Below are 17,820 nucleotides of genomic sequence, written 5' to 3' on the forward strand. Positions count from 1 at the left end.
AACGTTAACAACTAAAAGGAACTGTCCAGCTTAGCTGTTCTTGAGAAGCACCTGGTTGAATTCAGGCTGCACTGTCTCTGGACAAAATGTCCAGAGACGACCTGACGATCGTCAAACATATTTTACCTTTTTATACAAATAAGATTTCTCTGCACTGGTCCGTCTGGATCCTTCACCTCTGGCACGGGCACTTTCTGAGCACGCTGTCCTCTCTGCCCTGATTGTTAGAATTAAGGTGTCCGCGGTCCCACCCGAGCAGACTCCTCTGCTGCGTCTTTCACCTTCCTACGCTCGTTGTTTAAAGTGAACACTTGGAGCTTGGCAATTGTAAGTGCTGGCTGCCATCATAGCTGCTTTAGAAATATTTTGGAGAGAGAGGTATGATATTTTTTTTACGAGGTTGGGATGTACTGACCACTCTTGAGCGTGCAGAAATCAGCTGTTTCTTCAAGCAGCAGGTTTTTGACTGGTTTAAAATGTCCCGTCTGTGAAGGCTGATGCTCACGTTTCAGCAGAGCCGGAATCAGCAAGTTCTTTATTTTAGTGTTGTGACAATAGTTGTCAGGAAAAAGCATGATTGTCTGGTTTTTAGTTGTCAAAATGTAGTCATTTCCGTTTGAGCAGATACTTCAACAGTGAATGGCATGTGGCCTTACCAAGCGTTTTGATATGCAGTTTCCCAGTGGTAATGTTTGTAATGTTGAAAAGGAGGAAAGAGAGAAAGCAGAATAACCTCATTTTGCTAGTGATGAGCAGGTGTCTTCCTTACTGTGAGCTTTGGCTTTGGGTCAGAGCAGTACCTCTATAATATTCCTTAACCTCAGCGCAGACAAAAACCTACTGTTCAACATAATTCATTGTTGTTAGAGGGTACTCTTTACTGTTCTCTGTAGGTAGCAGTTTAAAGTGTGATTTCTGGTAGGGCTGAGTCAATCTAATTGCAGGCTAAGGCCAAAAAGTGGTCCAGAGTTTCCCTTTCGTGTGCAGTCCTGGACCTTTACCTTGTACGAGCAGTGACACTCATCTGACCCAAGAGTGAGCCAATGTAGGGATGAAAAACAGAGGAAACGCCAACTTCACAAATCAAAAAGAGAAAGTTTTCCTGTATTTTAGCTCCCTTAACTAGCTTACCCTTGGATCAGTTGAGAGCTGTTGTCGGTGCAAGGGGTAGCATGGCAGTGGTGAGAGAGGAGAGGTAGGGCCACCTCTTTTGGACGTAGCCCACATGCAGTTTTCTGATATGAATTAGGTTTGATCCTACTTTTGGTGGGTGAAATTTAAGGTTATTTCTGCTGCTGTTTCCAGGGAGAGCTGCCTTTAGACATGATATACAGGCTTAGAGACTTTATCTTTTATTTAACGGTAACCCAGTAACGGGGAGACTGCATTGCTGTGATTCCCTGGGTGCGTTCAGCAGGATTTGGGTTCCTTGCAGAGTGAAATGCCGCAGTACCTTGCGTGCTGATTTGGACAGTCGTGAATTAACAGTGGCACTTCAAAATACTCTCAACTCGAGATGTATTTTTGACTAACTTTTGCCTCCTTTTAGTGAATATTTCCACTAGAATAGCCTCGCCCGTTGGAGATCCCACTATGGTGTCTCGACTTGATAAGCAGCTGTTGTGTTTTTGCTTATGACTCTTCCCTTTTCGTGTGAGTTGTCTTAAGCATGTCTGACTCGTTTAGGGAGGAGAGGGAATTACTTCTACCCTGTTATTTATTGGGACTCCCACTGATTCTGTCTATGCTCTACTGCTGCTCTTCTCGCTTTCTTTTTCTTTTCTTTTTTCTCCATATTGGTGGGATTTAATTTCTAGTAAATTTAAGGGGTTTTTTTTGTTGGCTATTCTCACAGTATTCTAAAATATTTATCAAATGACTTGAGGCCCAAGATGGTTAGCTTTTTCTAAAGAATAATAATTTCACCGTGTGGAGAGTCAGTTCCATTTGTTATCTGCAGTGCAGTTGTAGGGCTTAGGGGCCCCAAGAGAGCCTGGCGGCTTGTGTGATAAGCGCTGCAAAGACATGTAATAAGAAATCACGTCTACTCAAGGGAATTCATATTCTAAGTAGACCACTGAGAAAAATGGGAGATTTTGCACAGCAAGACAAGAACAGCAGTTGGTCTTGTAACTCCCCAGTTCAGGGTTGTGCTACCTCATTTAAGAGGTCTAGAGAAGCTGATGGTGATCAGGGCCTTGATGATGCTCTTCCCCGTGTCAGTGGAGATTTGCCAGTTATACTTTTTATTTTCGTATGGGGCTTTTTGAGTTGCAGTACTCTAAGACATCATGTATAATCATTATTGCAGTAAGGTACTATTAATATATTAAAAGTTTAAAGTTGTTTGTATCCACTAACTCTAGTTATCTTAATATTTTGTTTATGTGACAGATATGCCAAGAATTCAACAGCACTTGGGCTTGGGAGATGGAAAAAAAAGGATACCTAGAAATGAGCGTTGAATGCAAATTGGGGATTCTGAAGGTATACGTTCACCAGCTAGTTTTTAGATGACCTTTTCTCACTTAAAGATCTTATAGATTAGCTTTCTCATTCACTTAAAAATCTTGCAACTTCAGCTTGACTGAATTGTTGCAGGATGTACTAAATGTGGAGTTGATTTTGTAACAGGCATGCTATTCATTCTAGTGGGATAGGCCCAAACTGAATGTAAGACTTCCTAAGAAATTATTTTTGTTACTATTTTATGTCAGTAGCTATTTGTCTGTGGAGTACGCTTACTAAAATGTTTATTAGCTTGCAATTAAATGTGCTCATCTGAAGTCCAAAAGCAAAGATGGTACTTCATCTTTTCGAATCTTGAGAAACCTGGCAGGGTTGGTTTCAACTTATATATGTTTTATTGTAGCATGAAATCAATTGTATTATATTAAAAAAATAATAATAATAGTAATAATAATAAAGCCTATCTAACCTGACCAGTAATAAAAATCTAAAAGTTATCTCTGATCTTAAAACAACATAACCTGGAAATACAAGTAGCTGTAGTGAACTCACAGATTCCATAAAGAGACATTTAAAAAGATTATTCAAATTACACTGAAAAGGAGGTGAGCTGATGTTATTGTTTTTGTTTAGACTTTGATATTTTAACAGTTTTCCAACTTTCTCACTTTTTCAGTATCTCTGTGAATGTCAGTTTGATGACAATCTAAAGTTTAAGAATATTATTAACGAGGAGGATGCTGATGCAATGCGTCTTCAGCCCATTGGTCGAGACAAGGATGGCCTAATGTATTGGTATCAGCTGGATCAGGAGCATAATGTCAGGATGTACATAGAAGAACAGGACGACCAGGATGGATCCACATGGAAATGCATTGTTAGGTATTCCTTTTTTTCTTAGTTTGCAGTTTTTATTTGTTTTAAGGTGGCAATTTGTGACTGGGGTTCAGAAACTTATTTCAGTCAATCTCCGTTTTTCACAGAGTAAGGTTCCTGATGATGCAGTTTCCTTCTTCAGGTGTATGTGTTAGTGAAAGAATATGGACGGTTCTAATGATGGGGAGAAATGGCTCACTGATTTGTGGGTAACAGCCAACGTATAACTTGTCTTCTGCTCTATCAAGCCACAATGTGTGTACGGGGAGAGTGCCAAGAGAAGAATCTCTTGAGGACAAGGGGATGGCCTACTGAATGCCTTAGCAAACGGAGAAAACCTGTTGCTTCTTTAACGTCTATGCCTTTAAGACAATTATCAGTGGACAGTTTGTTCCTGTGAGAATTACATTGCATTTTTAACCTCACGGTTGTTTAAAATTTTTTATAAGTAGGCAGGCACTGAAAACCTTCTAGAGTAGAAATCATCTCATAGATCACTGAAGATGGGGTGCATGAAGTTGATGCGGACTGACATACGTACGTGAAAGTGCCCTTGTGTCTCAGTTGCCTGCTGCTGTTTGATCTGATAATCTTTTAATGATATTTTAGCCTCAGAGTTATGGTTTTTGTGATTCTCACTCTACATATCTTATTTTTCACTTGCCTATCTATGCAAAGTATATATGGGATCTTTCTTAAGGGAAAATAATTAGTTTGAAATCTGTTTCACATCTACCAGATGATCGATTTTTGCTTTAAGTGAGTTGCTTCCAATTACATTTTAAACTAGACTCAGCAGAATCAACTCTGAGTAAAAACTAAATGGAAATGTAGGAATGGGTCTAAAAAAAGTCAAATAATGTCTGTATTTTTTTTATTTCTCTTTTGGAAATTTTAATCTTTATCTGCAGCTTGTTTACATATCTGTAACTCTAATAACCAGGGATGTCATACAAAGTGTTTGAAACCACTATCAGTGGCTTATAAAATGATAAGCATTACCACCAGACTCCAGGGAGCAATGCCAAAAGTAGAAGAAATTTGGCTTCTGCAGAGAAAGTTCTGATGCTCTGCATTCAGATCAGTAAAACACAGTAATGGATTTTAAAACTTGACATGGGTTTAAAACCACGAGAATCTGTGTGTCCGAGTTGTTACGCTTCCAGGCACGCGTTGTTTTTCTGTAAACTTGGACAAAACAACTTGCTGAGTATTAACTTTTGAAAAAGAGTAACTTGAGAGCCTTATTATTCCAGTCTGTTATGAAAATAAGGAATCTGTTAATCAAATCTCAAATGGTGTATTTTGGCTCCATTTTTTTTCAAGTTAGTTGTTCAGTTTGAATAAGTATACTGAGACTCGCATGTATAGAGGTGTATGAACTTTTTCTCATAACTCCAGTAGCTGGATTTTTGTAGACATCTTTGTATTGTTTACTGAATACATTTAGGAATAGATACTTCTAAAAGTATTTAAATAATTTAATTGCTTTTGAATCACTTAAATGATAGGATTGCTCTTCTGGTGCAGGAACAATAAACTACAAGGTCTTCCATTGAGAGAAAGGTGAAACAGGAACATAAAAGCAGTGAGGATTGATAACAGAGTAACAAAGAAAAGAATAATAAATAGTAGCAGCTTGGATTGAGACCAATCGGACTTGAGGGTTAAGACAGTTAAGGTCCCTCAAAAAGGTTATTTCATTTTAGTAAGGATAAATTGGAAAGTAGTACAAATTGGAGTAGAAAATTGCAGCCACTTTGATAGGACAGACATTTCACTGCTCTTTGAATGCCTGATTTTTAGGGCAGCATCCATTTAAGTAGATGGTGTTTGTTTATCTCTAATGAATCCCTCTGGGGTGAGTGAGTAAGTGGCTTATCAGACAATATGTTTTTTCCTTCTGTCATTCAGAAACCGAAATGAGCTCGCCGAGACCCTTGAGCTCTTGAAAGCACAAATAGATCCTGCCCTGCTGAAAAACAGCAATCAGCAGGAGAATTCATCACGTGAAAGCCCAAGCATAGAAGATGAAGACTCCAAAAAGGGCGAAGAAGCATCTCCACAAGGTTTTCTAGCTTCTTTTTTCAAATTTTTAATGTTGTTCTGTGGCAGTTTCAAAATTTTCAACTTCCTGAAAAGTGACTGTGTTAGATTAGGACTTCTTTCAAATGCATGTTTGTGTTTGAAGTAAATCAAGTAAATGTTGAACACTTTGAAATGCTAAATAGCTAATATTACTGAACTTTTCAGTGCATTCTTAGGCTCAATAGTTTATCTATAAAAAGATACCTGTGTGTATAAATTATTTTCCTAGTACTTTCATTCTTGCTGTACATTTTGTATAATATTGTAAACACTTGTTATTGTATGATTCTTGTGGCACGTTGACCTGTTGCCCAGCTGTTGCACTGTTTTAGCAATATTAAAATTTCAAAAACAAAAAAATCTGCTTGTGCAATGCCATGATTGGTATCAATACAGTATTGGGTGTGTTGTTTATTTTTACTTTTTGAGTTTGAATGAAAAAATATAGGTTGTTCCCTCAGATGTTTCACAATCTATATGATTTTTCAAGAAGACACGAGCTTAAGTTAAAACAATGTAAAATATTTTAGACGTGAGGTGGAGCTTAGCTGCCACCACTATATTGTCCTTATCAGCAAAGAACCTTTTTCCCTTCCTTATCATGTCATTGCACATATTTGATATCTTGTTGGTTTGTGCATTGGTTTTACTAAGTATCAGTTAGCCTGAAATATTTTGTGTTAAAGAATGTACTTTTTTTTTTTTTTTGGTCGGGTAATGAAAAGCTAAAAGCTTGTTATCCCAAGTAATTTTACCCCAGATACTACCTGGTATTAACATTGAAACAGAGGAAAAGATTTTTCTCAGTCAGAAACAATATTTAAGGTTTCCAGTGTCTTAGTATGTGTTTCTTCAAATCTGTTTAAGTTAATTGAATATATGGATTTAGCCAAAGCTGAGTCTTAAAGAGGAAGACTTGCTGTTTTAGTCTTAGCAACAAACATTGTAGAACAGAAAAAATAAGACATTTAGATAAATATTTGAGTTGTTGTGGAAGCATATAAGACTTACTGTAGGAATTGCAGTAAATTGCAACAAACATCAGTAGAATCTTCTGTCAGTCCAAGGCGTTTCCAGTATCTGATGTTGCAAACAAGCGACAACATCATCTGCATGGTTACAGATACTGCAAAGGTAATTCTAAGTAGTGATCTTGCCTTTATCTCACTAAAAGTTGGTCAAGCCAGCTTAAACTATCTAATTTAGATCTTTACTTCAAATACTGTTTTACTTGAATTGGATTCAAGAGGAGCCATCTGAAAACATTTTAATAACTGTCTCCTGTGTGATAAGTCCCCAAACCCTGTGGCACACTCAGCCATCAAGCCATCATTTGAGTCACTACTTACATCAGGCTGTGTATTGATGCAAAACTCAGTCCTAGACTCTAGTCCAATGTATGTTGTGAATAATTTATATGTGCAGCAATTTAAGTGCATTCACAGAGCGCTATTTAGACCGTTTCGGTTGAAAAGCTTTAGTGAATTTTCCTATTAGTCCAGGGGTTGTGCTCAGAAATTCTGAAAAACTGAAGGCCTTCAAAGGTACTGTAAGAACATATTAGAAGAACCAATACCTGTTTGCTTTGGCCACTTCCCAAGTAGCATGAAATTAGTGCGTACAGAAATAACGTAAACTGAACTGAAGTTTGCTTTTTTTACTGGCCTGCTTGACTCAAATAATGTGACGTCAGCTTATACAGCAACCAAGTGGTTTGGTGTACGTGAAATGCTTTATGAGCTGTTTAGGAAGTTTAAAACGCTACATCTTGGAACAATTGTTGTGTTTCAGCATGTGGAAGTTTCAGGATTTTGATGATCCTTGAGGTTAGAAGTTTGGGAGAGAGCAGTAGGTGAAGGAAAAAATGGTTATTCTCTGAGAACAAAGCTTAGGCAGAAAGAAGTGAAGAGAGGGCAGAAGAATGTAGACACAGCAAATGCATCCCACTCTCCCTGATGCAGATGAATGCTGTCTTTAGAGGGCAGCTTTTTTATTTGAAGGGGTCTGAGTGGTAATCACCTCTCTAAAGGAAAAAAAGCTAGCCTTGAGCCTTCAAAATGTTATCGCTTAAGGTACACTAGAGTTAGCATCTCTCTTAGTCCCATACTCGCTTACTTGGAATACATGCTTTGGGTTTGAAAGTACTCTAAAATGCCTGAATTCCTCCTCACCACGCTCTCTCTTTTTTAATATGCTTGTTTTCTTTAAGTGTAATTAAATTAGCTGGCAGGTACTTTCCCCTCTGTGGTTTCTCACTGCTTTGGGAAGCTCTTATCTTGGAAAAGAATTACAATGACGTGGAGGGAGAGGGGTTTGGTGGAAGAAGAAACATCCTTTTGTTTGGAGTTGTGGCACGGTTATTGTAACTTCTGCCAGATGCTGTTATGATATATGTAATACTATTATATTTGCTTTTTTGTAGTGAGCTTTCTCTCTAGCTGACTCAAAAAAATGAGATGATAAAATCTGAAGCTATTAAGAGGCTGCAGTAATGAAAAAGAATAGGCTGAAGTACATAGTAATAAAATAATTTTTTTTGAGTGCTGGAACTGTACTTTAAGCCTTAACAATCTAAAATTGACTAAGCAAACTACACGTAACCTATTTAGGCTCTGCAATTTTTCTGGTGTCTGCTGTATTTACTGTGCTGGTTTTCGAAGCTGCAAATGAAATGAATGTAGAATATTGTATATGATTTGCATTTTGATAGTACATAGGAGATGTGATCATTTCCCGGAAACAGAATCTAGATGAATTTTGTCATAAACTATAATGTTTAATATCTTCAGCTTTCTCTGAAATGCTGAAATACAATAGTTAAATATTTCCTGAAATAACAGTGTCTACAACGAGGAGAGTGATTCATATGTGGTGTTTCACTTGAAGTACGTGGAATCTTATGACACCTCCTGGCTAGTGAAATAATTCAGAAGCTTGAATGAGACTTGGTTTTTTTTTTTGTTTTTTTTTTTTTTAAGTTGGTGTTTCCTGCGTTCTCTGCTTAGGTTTTATGTATCTGTTCTCTGAAAGTATTGTGGCCCAGCTGAAGATGCGGGTGAGATATCTGCAGAAAAAAGGATGAATCTGGAATCCTGCTGATTAGCTTCTGTGAAGTTTAGGTTTATCTCGATGTATAGTTGAACTGATCTGTGATTCTGTAGCTTAAAAATTCACAGCCCACCTGTTTAACACTGTCATTAAGCAGGCCTAACTCTTAATAATCCCATGACAGAAGAATCATTTGGTATGGGGGGGGAAAAGGTTGATGGGTTTGGGGTTTTTGATTTTTTTGATATACATTTGTCTTGATTGAGACTAACTGCATCCCTTTAAGTCCCTGCTTGTTTCATAGTTGTGTTTCTCTGTCAACAGAAAATCCAGTAAAAATTAAAGAAGAAAAAGAGGTGGTGGAGGAACAGTCAAAGGAATTGGAGACCCTTCCTCTTCCTGTGGTCAAAGAAGATGAAAACATGGTGAAAATTGAGAAAGTAGAAGAAAAAGAAATTATAAAATTGCCAGTAATAGTAAAATTAGAGAAACCTTCAGAATGCAATGAGGAAAAGCAAACGGTCAAAGAAGAAAGTGACTCCTTTAAAGAAAATGTAAAACCTGTTAAAGTAGAGGCGAAAGAAAACAAAGTAGAACCAAAAGACTTAAAAGAAGTAAAAAGTTGTACTGACAAAATAGCAGTTCATGAGCCAGAGAGATTAGACTTTTGTGTTAACGTCAAAACTCCCCAAGAAATTGTGGAGAAGTCTGTGGAAGAAAGTGAAAAAATTAAGAATGACCAGCAGGCAAAAATACCACTTAAAAAGCGAGAGATCAAGCTGACAGATGACTATGACAGTCCAATAAAGGGGCCCCTATGTAAATGTGTAACTCCGACAAAGGATGTCTTGAAGGAAGAAGGGAAACCAGAAGAAGAGACTTTTAAGAGAGTCCCTACAATTACTGCTTTATGTCCTGATGGCAAAGTGCTAGTAAATGGAGAGATTAGCAGTGAAAAAATAACCCCAAGTGTCATACAAAATAATAAGTCAGAACACTCTGCTACCACAAAAGAAGACAGCAGCTCATTAAAGGAGAAAAATGATAAAAGTGGGGAGAAGGTGCCAGACTCCTTAAACTCTGTTAGTAAAATTATGAAAGCATGTGAGGCTGAGAAAAATGCAGTAACTGTGGTCAAAGAGGTAGGGTCTGTGATCTCTGAGGTTTCTAACCAGAAAGTGCCTTTAAAAGAGGAATCTAGTCCTGTGGAAAAAGAGTCCCTCGACAGCATAACTACTGAAATGGTAGTGGAGGAATCTTCAAACTCTGAAGACTGTGCCAAAACAACTGAAGAGAAACTGGCTGTGGAAATCCAAAAGGACAGACGATCGCCGCCCAATGAGTGTTTAGAAAAGGTAGAAAAGTCCTCAAGCGCATCTACGCCTAAGGAACTGCCCAAGCTTGCACTAGTTGACGAAGAGAGTTCGAAAAGTAAAGGTGAGTCTGAGGAGAAACCTGCTTCTCCGAAAGCTGCTGAGATGCCTCCTTCGCCTACTTCTCCTGTTACATTAGACAAGTCTGTTTTAGAAAAGGAGGGCTCTGATACTAAAAGTATAGTCCCTGAAGAGAGCAAAGCAGAAGCAAAATCAGACACTGAAAAACAAGAGGAAGAGCCTGAACTTGCCAAGACAGAACCAGAAAGATTAGATGATGCCCATGCTTCTAATCTAGAGGATTCCTCAGAGAGTAAAAAGGAATCTCCGGTACCTAAAAGCAAATTTAAATATAAATTAGTTTCTGAAGAAGAAAGTTGTGCAACAGATAATAAGGAAATAACTTCCGAAAGACAGAAAGAAGGAATTAAGTTAACAATCAGGATCTCCAGTAGAAAGAGAAAGGCAGAGACGCCACCAGAAGAGCTTGGGGTTGGTCGCACATTACGGCGATCTCCAAGAATATCTAAACCTACTCCAAAAATCGTGGAGACTCGGGATCAGAAACCTGACAAAAAACGAGCTGAAGAGGAGGAGGAGAAACCTGCATCAGCACAAAAACAGGAACGAAAAGACGATGCAAAAAAACAGGAGAAGGAGTCAAATTCTAAAGTTAACAAGGTAATATCGTAGTGTGTTCTTTTGGTCATCTTTTTCGACGAAGTAACTTTTGCAATCCAATTTATGGATTAGTCTAAAGAGTTTTGAGACTCCCCTAAGAGTGCTAATATCTGTTGACTTAAAAGTTTGTCAGATCTTTCATTTAACTTAGTTTTAAACTGACTAGACCAAATCAAAATTGGGTAAATTCCTTCAGAGAATGAAATGATCAGATCTGAGTCGGTCTTACTGCGTGGGTGAATGGAGACTTCTAGCTTCTGCGGCTTTGCTAGATGGTATGCTTGTTGGTGTCTGGTGGGTCAGTCTGAGGAAAATAGTATGCAAAAAAGACCTGGAAAATGGTGAAGAGTAGTAAAGTTTTCTTTGTGGTGGATTTATGATGTAATTAGCTTTTCACCTGCATGGGATATACGTTTTACTTTGGATGGGGATGTCTTTTTCTTTTTTTCTTTTCCTATGATGAACTTTTGCTTATGGGGCACAGATCTTAGAAGTAGGCCAGGTAAAAATAATAGTAAGGAAATGAAATAAAGGAAATTAAATGTGCAGGTGTATAGCATGCTTCTAAATCTGTGTAATTATAAACCCCTTTTATTCATTTATCCTCCGTATTTTTCTGGGTATGGAGCACAAAGGGAAAACAAGGAATAAAGATCCCATATTTTTAAGTATATGGAAAGTGTTTGAAACAAATAACTTTTACCATTTCAGCAGATTAAAAAATATTTAATTGGCTATTTTATTTATTTATTTTTTTTAGGAAAATGTGTTCTAAAAATGAATTTGAAATTATCATAATACATTACGAAGCTTAAATTAAAGTAACGCACTGAAGTAAATGAAACACATTTGCTGCTAAAGTTTAGTGAAAATGCAAATCACTAAAGAGCTGGAAATTAATGTTAAGCACCTGAAACAAGAATGTACCGATATGACAAATGCTCCTTTAGTATGAGCGCTTTCTGCAGGGAAAATAGAACGCTCTTCTCATATTGTTTTCTTCAGCTAGTTCAGGTCAATGAGTGTTTCAGTCAAAACTGAAAAATATTTGTGAGTGGAAAAAGCTGGAAAAATTATTTTTCAATCTCTGCAGAAAAAGAATTAATTATGAAGGAATGATGTCTATGGGAAACAGGACACTTGATTCCAAAACAAGTTTCTCCTGTTTCGTTTATTGTTTTAAATTTAAAATATCCCGGATGCAGAAAGTAGTTTTAACTAATACAAAATGTTATTTGAATTTTAATTGAATTTTGTTTCTCACTCAACATGTATTTGAAACAAATCCCTAGTAAAATGTACCTCCATCCTCTAGTGAATAAGAGATGTCATCTTTCATTTCATGAAACAAAAAAGGTGGAAAATCCAAATAAATGCATGGTAAGACGTACAGCTGTTTAAATAAGGTGGCTGTAATATATCCCTTTGATTAGCAAAAAGAAATATCAACTGGGTCAATTTTAACTTTAAGAAAAATAACGTAAAGTATAAACGTGGAAGACCACCTGAACGTAAGTTATTCACTTACAAGGTGCACTGATTTTATTTCAGAAGATTGCGCCCGTCTTGCTGTGCTGTGTTATTGTAAATTTGCAGCTGCGCTGATTGAAATGAATCACTTCATTATAGAGAAAGTTAAGTATTTTAAAGATTTGGGAAGAAGCAATGTAAGTTTTCTGTGTTTTATCTTTGAAATGGCGTGTCTCACAGAGAAGCAAAGTTCGGTGGACGGGTACTCGGACACGTGGCAGGTGGAAATACTCAAGTAATGAAGAAAGTGAGGAGTCAGAGAATGAAAAAAACTCAGATGAGGAGGAGGAGGAAGAAGAGGAGGAGGAAGAAGAAGCTGCGCCTGCTGATGATGATGAGCCATGCAAGAAGTGTGGCCTTCCCAATCACCCTGAGCTGGTAGGTTTTTGAGGAAAGCTTCTGTTGACTATTTTGGCAGTAAAGGGTGGAATAGAAGCACATCCGAAGGTACCTAATTCCTTTGGGCAGTAGGAGTTCTGTGTGTAGGAGAATATCCGCTAGATTTTGCATGATAAATATTTATTACAGGAGTGCCACAGTTAAACTCAACGTAGTAGAAGACTACGTACTCCAGTGGCTATTGACACAGCTCATGTCAACTTTGTCACCCATTTTTGATGGAGAGGGGTATCTAGAGTTTTGCCTGTGTGTGAATGTAATAGTTTCCCAGTTCTGTATACCCCTAGGAGTCTGCAAGTTTACAGTCCTGTCGTTGAATCATCCAGACTGAGGAAATTGCTAAAGGATGCTGTGGTTCCCTCCCTGTATGGCCACGTTTCCTTCACGGTGACGTGAGTGCATGGACAAAACCGTTCACATCACATCTTGTCCAGATACAGTTTGTCACTTGGTCCAAGATCTAGACAGCATTACCCAGTTCCACAGTATGGGCACAATCCAAGCGGTCCAGTACTCCTACATGCCATCATAAGAGGAAATCTGGAGTTCTTGTATCAGAGTTTTCAACTGTAACTTCCCCACAAAAAATACCTCCAGGCTCCGGGAACATCTAGAGATGAGTGATACAGGATTCTTGGTTTTGGCACAGTCCAGGGTACTTATAAAGTGCTTCTGTGTTGGCCAGGAAACTAGTTCTGGAACTCGTTACACATAATGCATGCCAAAAGATACTCATATTTCATTTTATTTCTGCAGATTTTGTTATGTGACTCGTGTGACAGTGGATACCATACAGCCTGCCTTCGCCCTCCTTTGATGATAATCCCTGATGGAGAATGGTTCTGCCCACCTTGCCAGCATGTATGGTTCTTATTTGACTTTAGTGTTCTCCTTTTCAGCTTTGCTTGTGGTTGTGGAGATTTGTTGGGGGTTGGCAAATTACTTCTTCTTTTTTTTTTTTTTTTTTCCTGTTAAATAGTATTACATGATGGACTGTAGGGATGCCAGTCTTCCCCCTTGGCCTTTAGTAAAACTGAGTTTTGTGAGGGAGAATTCTTTTTTCTTCCTTTCTACCGTTAGTGATAAATGGTTGTGTGTTGCTGGTGTGTAGATGAAAATCTCCAGCCGCACTTGTTTTCTTCCAACTTTTGTTAAATTACTTCAAGCAAATGTAGTATTAAAAATGCAAAGTCTTAATTTTTCCCTAAAGAGAAAACATGCTGTCATCCTGGAGGAAGAAGCAGTAGGCAGTGAGGGATGGATCAGTGGCCAAAGCAAGCAGCTGTTTTTGAAGTTCCAGTCCTCCTTCAGACATTTGCTCAAAACTTGGTTAGAGAAAGCTACTGTTTCTGATGAGTCTTGTGGTATAGTTAGACTCTGCTGAGAAAATCATTGGTATCCTTGTCAAATAATAGACAAATATGAACACTTCTTTTAAGGGCAGAAGCTGCTATAGGAAAAAAAAATAGCGTGCATATCCAGTTTCATTTAAAATACGTCTACTACTACAGTAGCAAATTTTGCAGTGTAGATGCTTGGAAGGAACAGTCAGTGTGTGTTTGATGCTGTTTATGTTGAATTAATGGGGGAACCGTATAGGCACATTTTCAGAATAAACTGCCTTGCTTTCAGAAACGTGCTTTGCCGAAAGGGTTGCTACGCTGCAGAAAGCTAGCCCAATGAGACGTGGCATGATGTGGCTGTATTTGTGTATCAGTTTTCAGGTGTCTTCTGAGAAGTATTTTGTTTAAGCAGTCATGGTCTTGAATGCTTAAGGATCTTTTCTATACATAATTTGATATTGTAACTTGCTGTTAAAGCATCTCTTTGCTTTAGTGCTACTTGTTATTTGTCTTAGTAAAAATTACTAAATTTCTAAAAGTATGAAAAAAATCCTTGGAAAATAGAATGATGAGGGAGGCCTGAACACAGAAAAAGGCATGTGATTGGTCCATAAAAAATATTTTTACGTATGGCCCCTTGATTATGAATTGATGTAATAAGATTTGAAGTATTTGGTAGGAAAATGAAGCTGAAGTGCATCTCTGCTTTTTACTGTGATGCACACGTGCCTTTTCACCTGCCTTTTAAACGTCAAGGTAAGTGCCAAACACGTCATTGTGTGTGTAGACGCTAAACTTTGTGTATGTATAGTATCTATATGTCTGTGGAATCCTCAGGTTTCTCTGAGGGTAATTTGCAAATGTAATGAAAATTTGGTGCTAATTTAGAAATGTATTTATTCTAAACATCTTTATTGTTTGCTTTAGGCACGTTACTTCCTACAGTAGATGCTAGTTACTAGGAAGATATATTTCTATAGCAATTCATGCTGAAGTGCACACATGTTTTAGGAAGAGCATCCTGCTAAAAGAGGATGCTCCACTGTAGCAAGGGATTCGTTCTTCTTCCAGACATTAATGTGACAAGTATAAAAATAGTGAATGAAGTGCCTGAACATTAAATGAAAATGGTTGGTTATGAGAGAAACTAATATTTTGTGTATTCCCTTAGAAATTGCTATGTGAGAAATTAGAAGAGCAATTACAAGATCTGGATGTTGTCTTAAAAAAGAAGGAGCGCGCGGAACGCAGGTACTACTGCTTGACTGTGTTCACAGCGAGCTGCTATGCAGAGGGGTGGCGATACTTGAACAGGCATTAAAAGAACTGAGGACTGGGGAGGAAAATATCAACGAGACGGGGAATTGGTGAAACCTGTTTTGACTTATTACAGAGGTTATTGGAGGTGCAATGCTGGGAGAGTTTACAAGAAGGGAGAAAGACTCCAGTAATTGCAAAAGATAAGAAAATGCATTTGTATTAGGCTTTGGTCATGGTGCCTGAACACAATTTTGGCTTTCCCAAACCTGTAATTAAATGGGTTTCGGCACTGGGTTCAGCTGCATGTGTTAATAACGCTCTGTCAGCCGTGTGTAAACTTCCTACGGTAAGCATGCTGTAAGTCCTGACTTTGTTGCAAAGGTCATCCAGATTAATATGGCTTATAAGTCTTGTTGCTTTAGATTCTGTTAAACTTTGTCTGCTTTGCAGGATTATGCAATTGCAATAGTGCAGTGGGTCAGGTGAAATGCAGCTTGGAAAGAAATTTTGTGTCCACTCTTGCCATTATCAAGGGGCTCAGTGTAAACCAGTTTAGTGTGTTTACAAACCCTTTCTGCAGTTGTCAGACCCGAAGGCGAGGGTCATGAAACACAGCCTGCTTAATCTGCAGAATATTGAGTTCTTTGCAAAATTTAATAACATCTACGTGCATTATTAAACTTTCCATGATTGTATCTTAAAGGCAAAATTCAGAGCACAGCACCAAGCGAGACCATTTTAAACAAAGCAGTTGAGAATACGGCAGGTGTATATTTATAGTGCATACAGTAATGTTGGTGAAGAAGTGATGGAATATAGTGATTCTGCGCGGGGAAGTATATCACAAGCAGCGTCTGTTTGCAACTTCCTTAAAATCTGCTCTTCGTTACTGTAGCAGCAATGGCATTGATAGGCTGGATCAGGTGCCAACTGTTCCTGACGTTGTCATCTCATTCAGCTCAGAGCGGACCTAGAGCACGCTGTGGCAAAACTGTTCTTGGCCTGCCGATTCTAGTGAATTTGTAGCTTTGGGAACGAAACAGTTAGCTATTTTACGAGGGAGCTCAGCTTACACACGGCCTCAATCCATGTCGAAGTATGGGGGACAGAGGAACTGGCTGCTCCATTTTGTGATGGGAAGTCTCATTACTAGCGAATGATATTTTTGGACCTACTTTGGTAAATATTCTGATGGCAAACATTGCAAGAAATGCTATTTTCCTAGTCTGTCCTGCTTTTTTGCAATCAGTACTATTGCATAGACGTGGTTTTCTAATCTTTACAGAAGAGCACACAATTCATATTATAGCTGTTTTCAGTGTTTGAAACGGACGTTTAATGACCCTTTTGCAATCTCATCTCATATCAAATTAACCTAATGTTTTGTATTGTACATAGTAAGATGATTTTTTTAGTCTTTAAAAAGCAGGAAAAGAGTTTTGATTGTAAAAAAAATTTCATGATACAGTAATTAAATGTTGAAGTCTCTTTCAACCTAACGATGGTATGTTTTAGTAAATTATAAGGTAAAAAGACTGAAGAAAGCAAGAATCATGCTAGAAAAAAATATAAAGTCCTCCTTATTACAGCTCAGTGTATAAATTAAAATAAGTTATTTGGGACACAGAAATATGTTGATGTAACGTTTCTGTAAAATCACACCGCCTCTGGGGGTTGCCTGTCTTTTTTGGCAAAGAGGGGAAAAAAAAAAAAATAAAAGCAACTATCTTACCAGGGTCACACTTAACTGAGTCTTTGAACTAGTGTTGTGATTGTGCTTTTGAACCAGTGATACTGTAGAACTCTTGCTTTTGATTAGTCTCTAGCATTTAACTGGTAGCTGTCAAGGTTCAGACTCACATTGATACAGCTGTTCAGCCGTATTCTTTTGCATCCCCAAAGTGTCATGCCATGGATTTTCTTTAATGAAAACTTCCGATTTCATGAGGGTTGTAATGACTCCGACAAAAACATAGACCTGCATATTGCAAAACCTTACCTTTATTTTACTTCCCCTGTTTCATGAATTCAAGGTGCTACTGCTGAATTTCAGGTTTCTCACTTGCATGCTAACTTCTATAATCACGTCCTGTCGTCAGCTAGAAGGAATGGATGCTAAAGCTTTTGTGGATGTCCCTTTTAATTCATGTTAGAGACTCCCAGACTTCTTGATAGAAAATCCCTCTTGGGACTACTTCTCCCAGGCCAAATCAGGTGGAGTACTTCCTTTCATTCGCTCTTTCATCGCTTCCGAAAATGTTTTCTCGGTTCTTCTAGGAAGAGTTTATAACTAATCAGTGCTTATCTACATCCTGCAGTTTGAGACCTATTGGTTAAAACATTGAGCTTGTGTGTTACACTCTTAATAAGAAATGCACTTGAAATTTCATCTTTGCCTTTGGTTTTAAGACCTTTACCTCAATAGGATCGATTTGTTTTATTTGCTAATTTCTTAAAGAGTGTGCATTCCAAAATCAGGCAGAGGTAAAGCAGATCTTGAAAGCCTTACTGGTCATGTTTAAAAACATTTGAATTTTTCTCACCTCTCCTGTCTCTTGATGTTTTGCATTATAAGAAATGAGAAATGGAGGAGACTGTCAATCCAGGAAACTTACTGAATATTAAAATGTTTTGAGTAGTTCTGTTCTGATTTTAGCAGTTGCATTGCTTTCATTTAAGATATTGTAATTAATTTTCAAGAGCATAATGATTTTGCACAGTATATGACAAAATTCTTCCCCTGTTCAGCCAAT

General features: G+C 37.9%; 1 protein-coding gene across 4 annotated transcripts in view; it reads left to right on the plus strand.

Annotated features, from left to right (window-relative positions):
• RSF1 (remodeling and spacing factor 1) overlaps window positions 1-17,820 on the plus strand; it is a 67,914-nt gene that overhangs the window by 26,274 nt on the left and 23,820 nt on the right. For all 4 annotated transcript variants that reach the window (XM_068930667.1, XM_068930664.1, XM_068930665.1 and 1 more), the window contains exons 3-9: window positions 2,395-2,487; window positions 3,146-3,351; window positions 5,260-5,414; window positions 8,806-10,535; window positions 12,246-12,443; window positions 13,221-13,325; window positions 14,979-15,058. In XM_068930667.1, the coding sequence (XP_068786768.1) occupies window positions 2,395-2,487; window positions 3,146-3,351; window positions 5,260-5,414; window positions 8,806-10,535; window positions 12,246-12,443; window positions 13,221-13,325; window positions 14,979-15,058 (2,567 nt within the window). The remainder of the gene's footprint in view (window positions 1-2,394; window positions 2,488-3,145; window positions 3,352-5,259; window positions 5,415-8,805; window positions 10,536-12,245; window positions 12,444-13,220; window positions 13,326-14,978; window positions 15,059-17,820) is intronic.

This window comes from Struthio camelus, chromosome 1 (assembly GCF_040807025.1).
Source record: "Struthio camelus isolate bStrCam1 chromosome 1, bStrCam1.hap1, whole genome shotgun sequence".
NCBI lineage: Eukaryota > Metazoa > Chordata > Aves > Struthioniformes > Struthionidae > Struthio > Struthio camelus.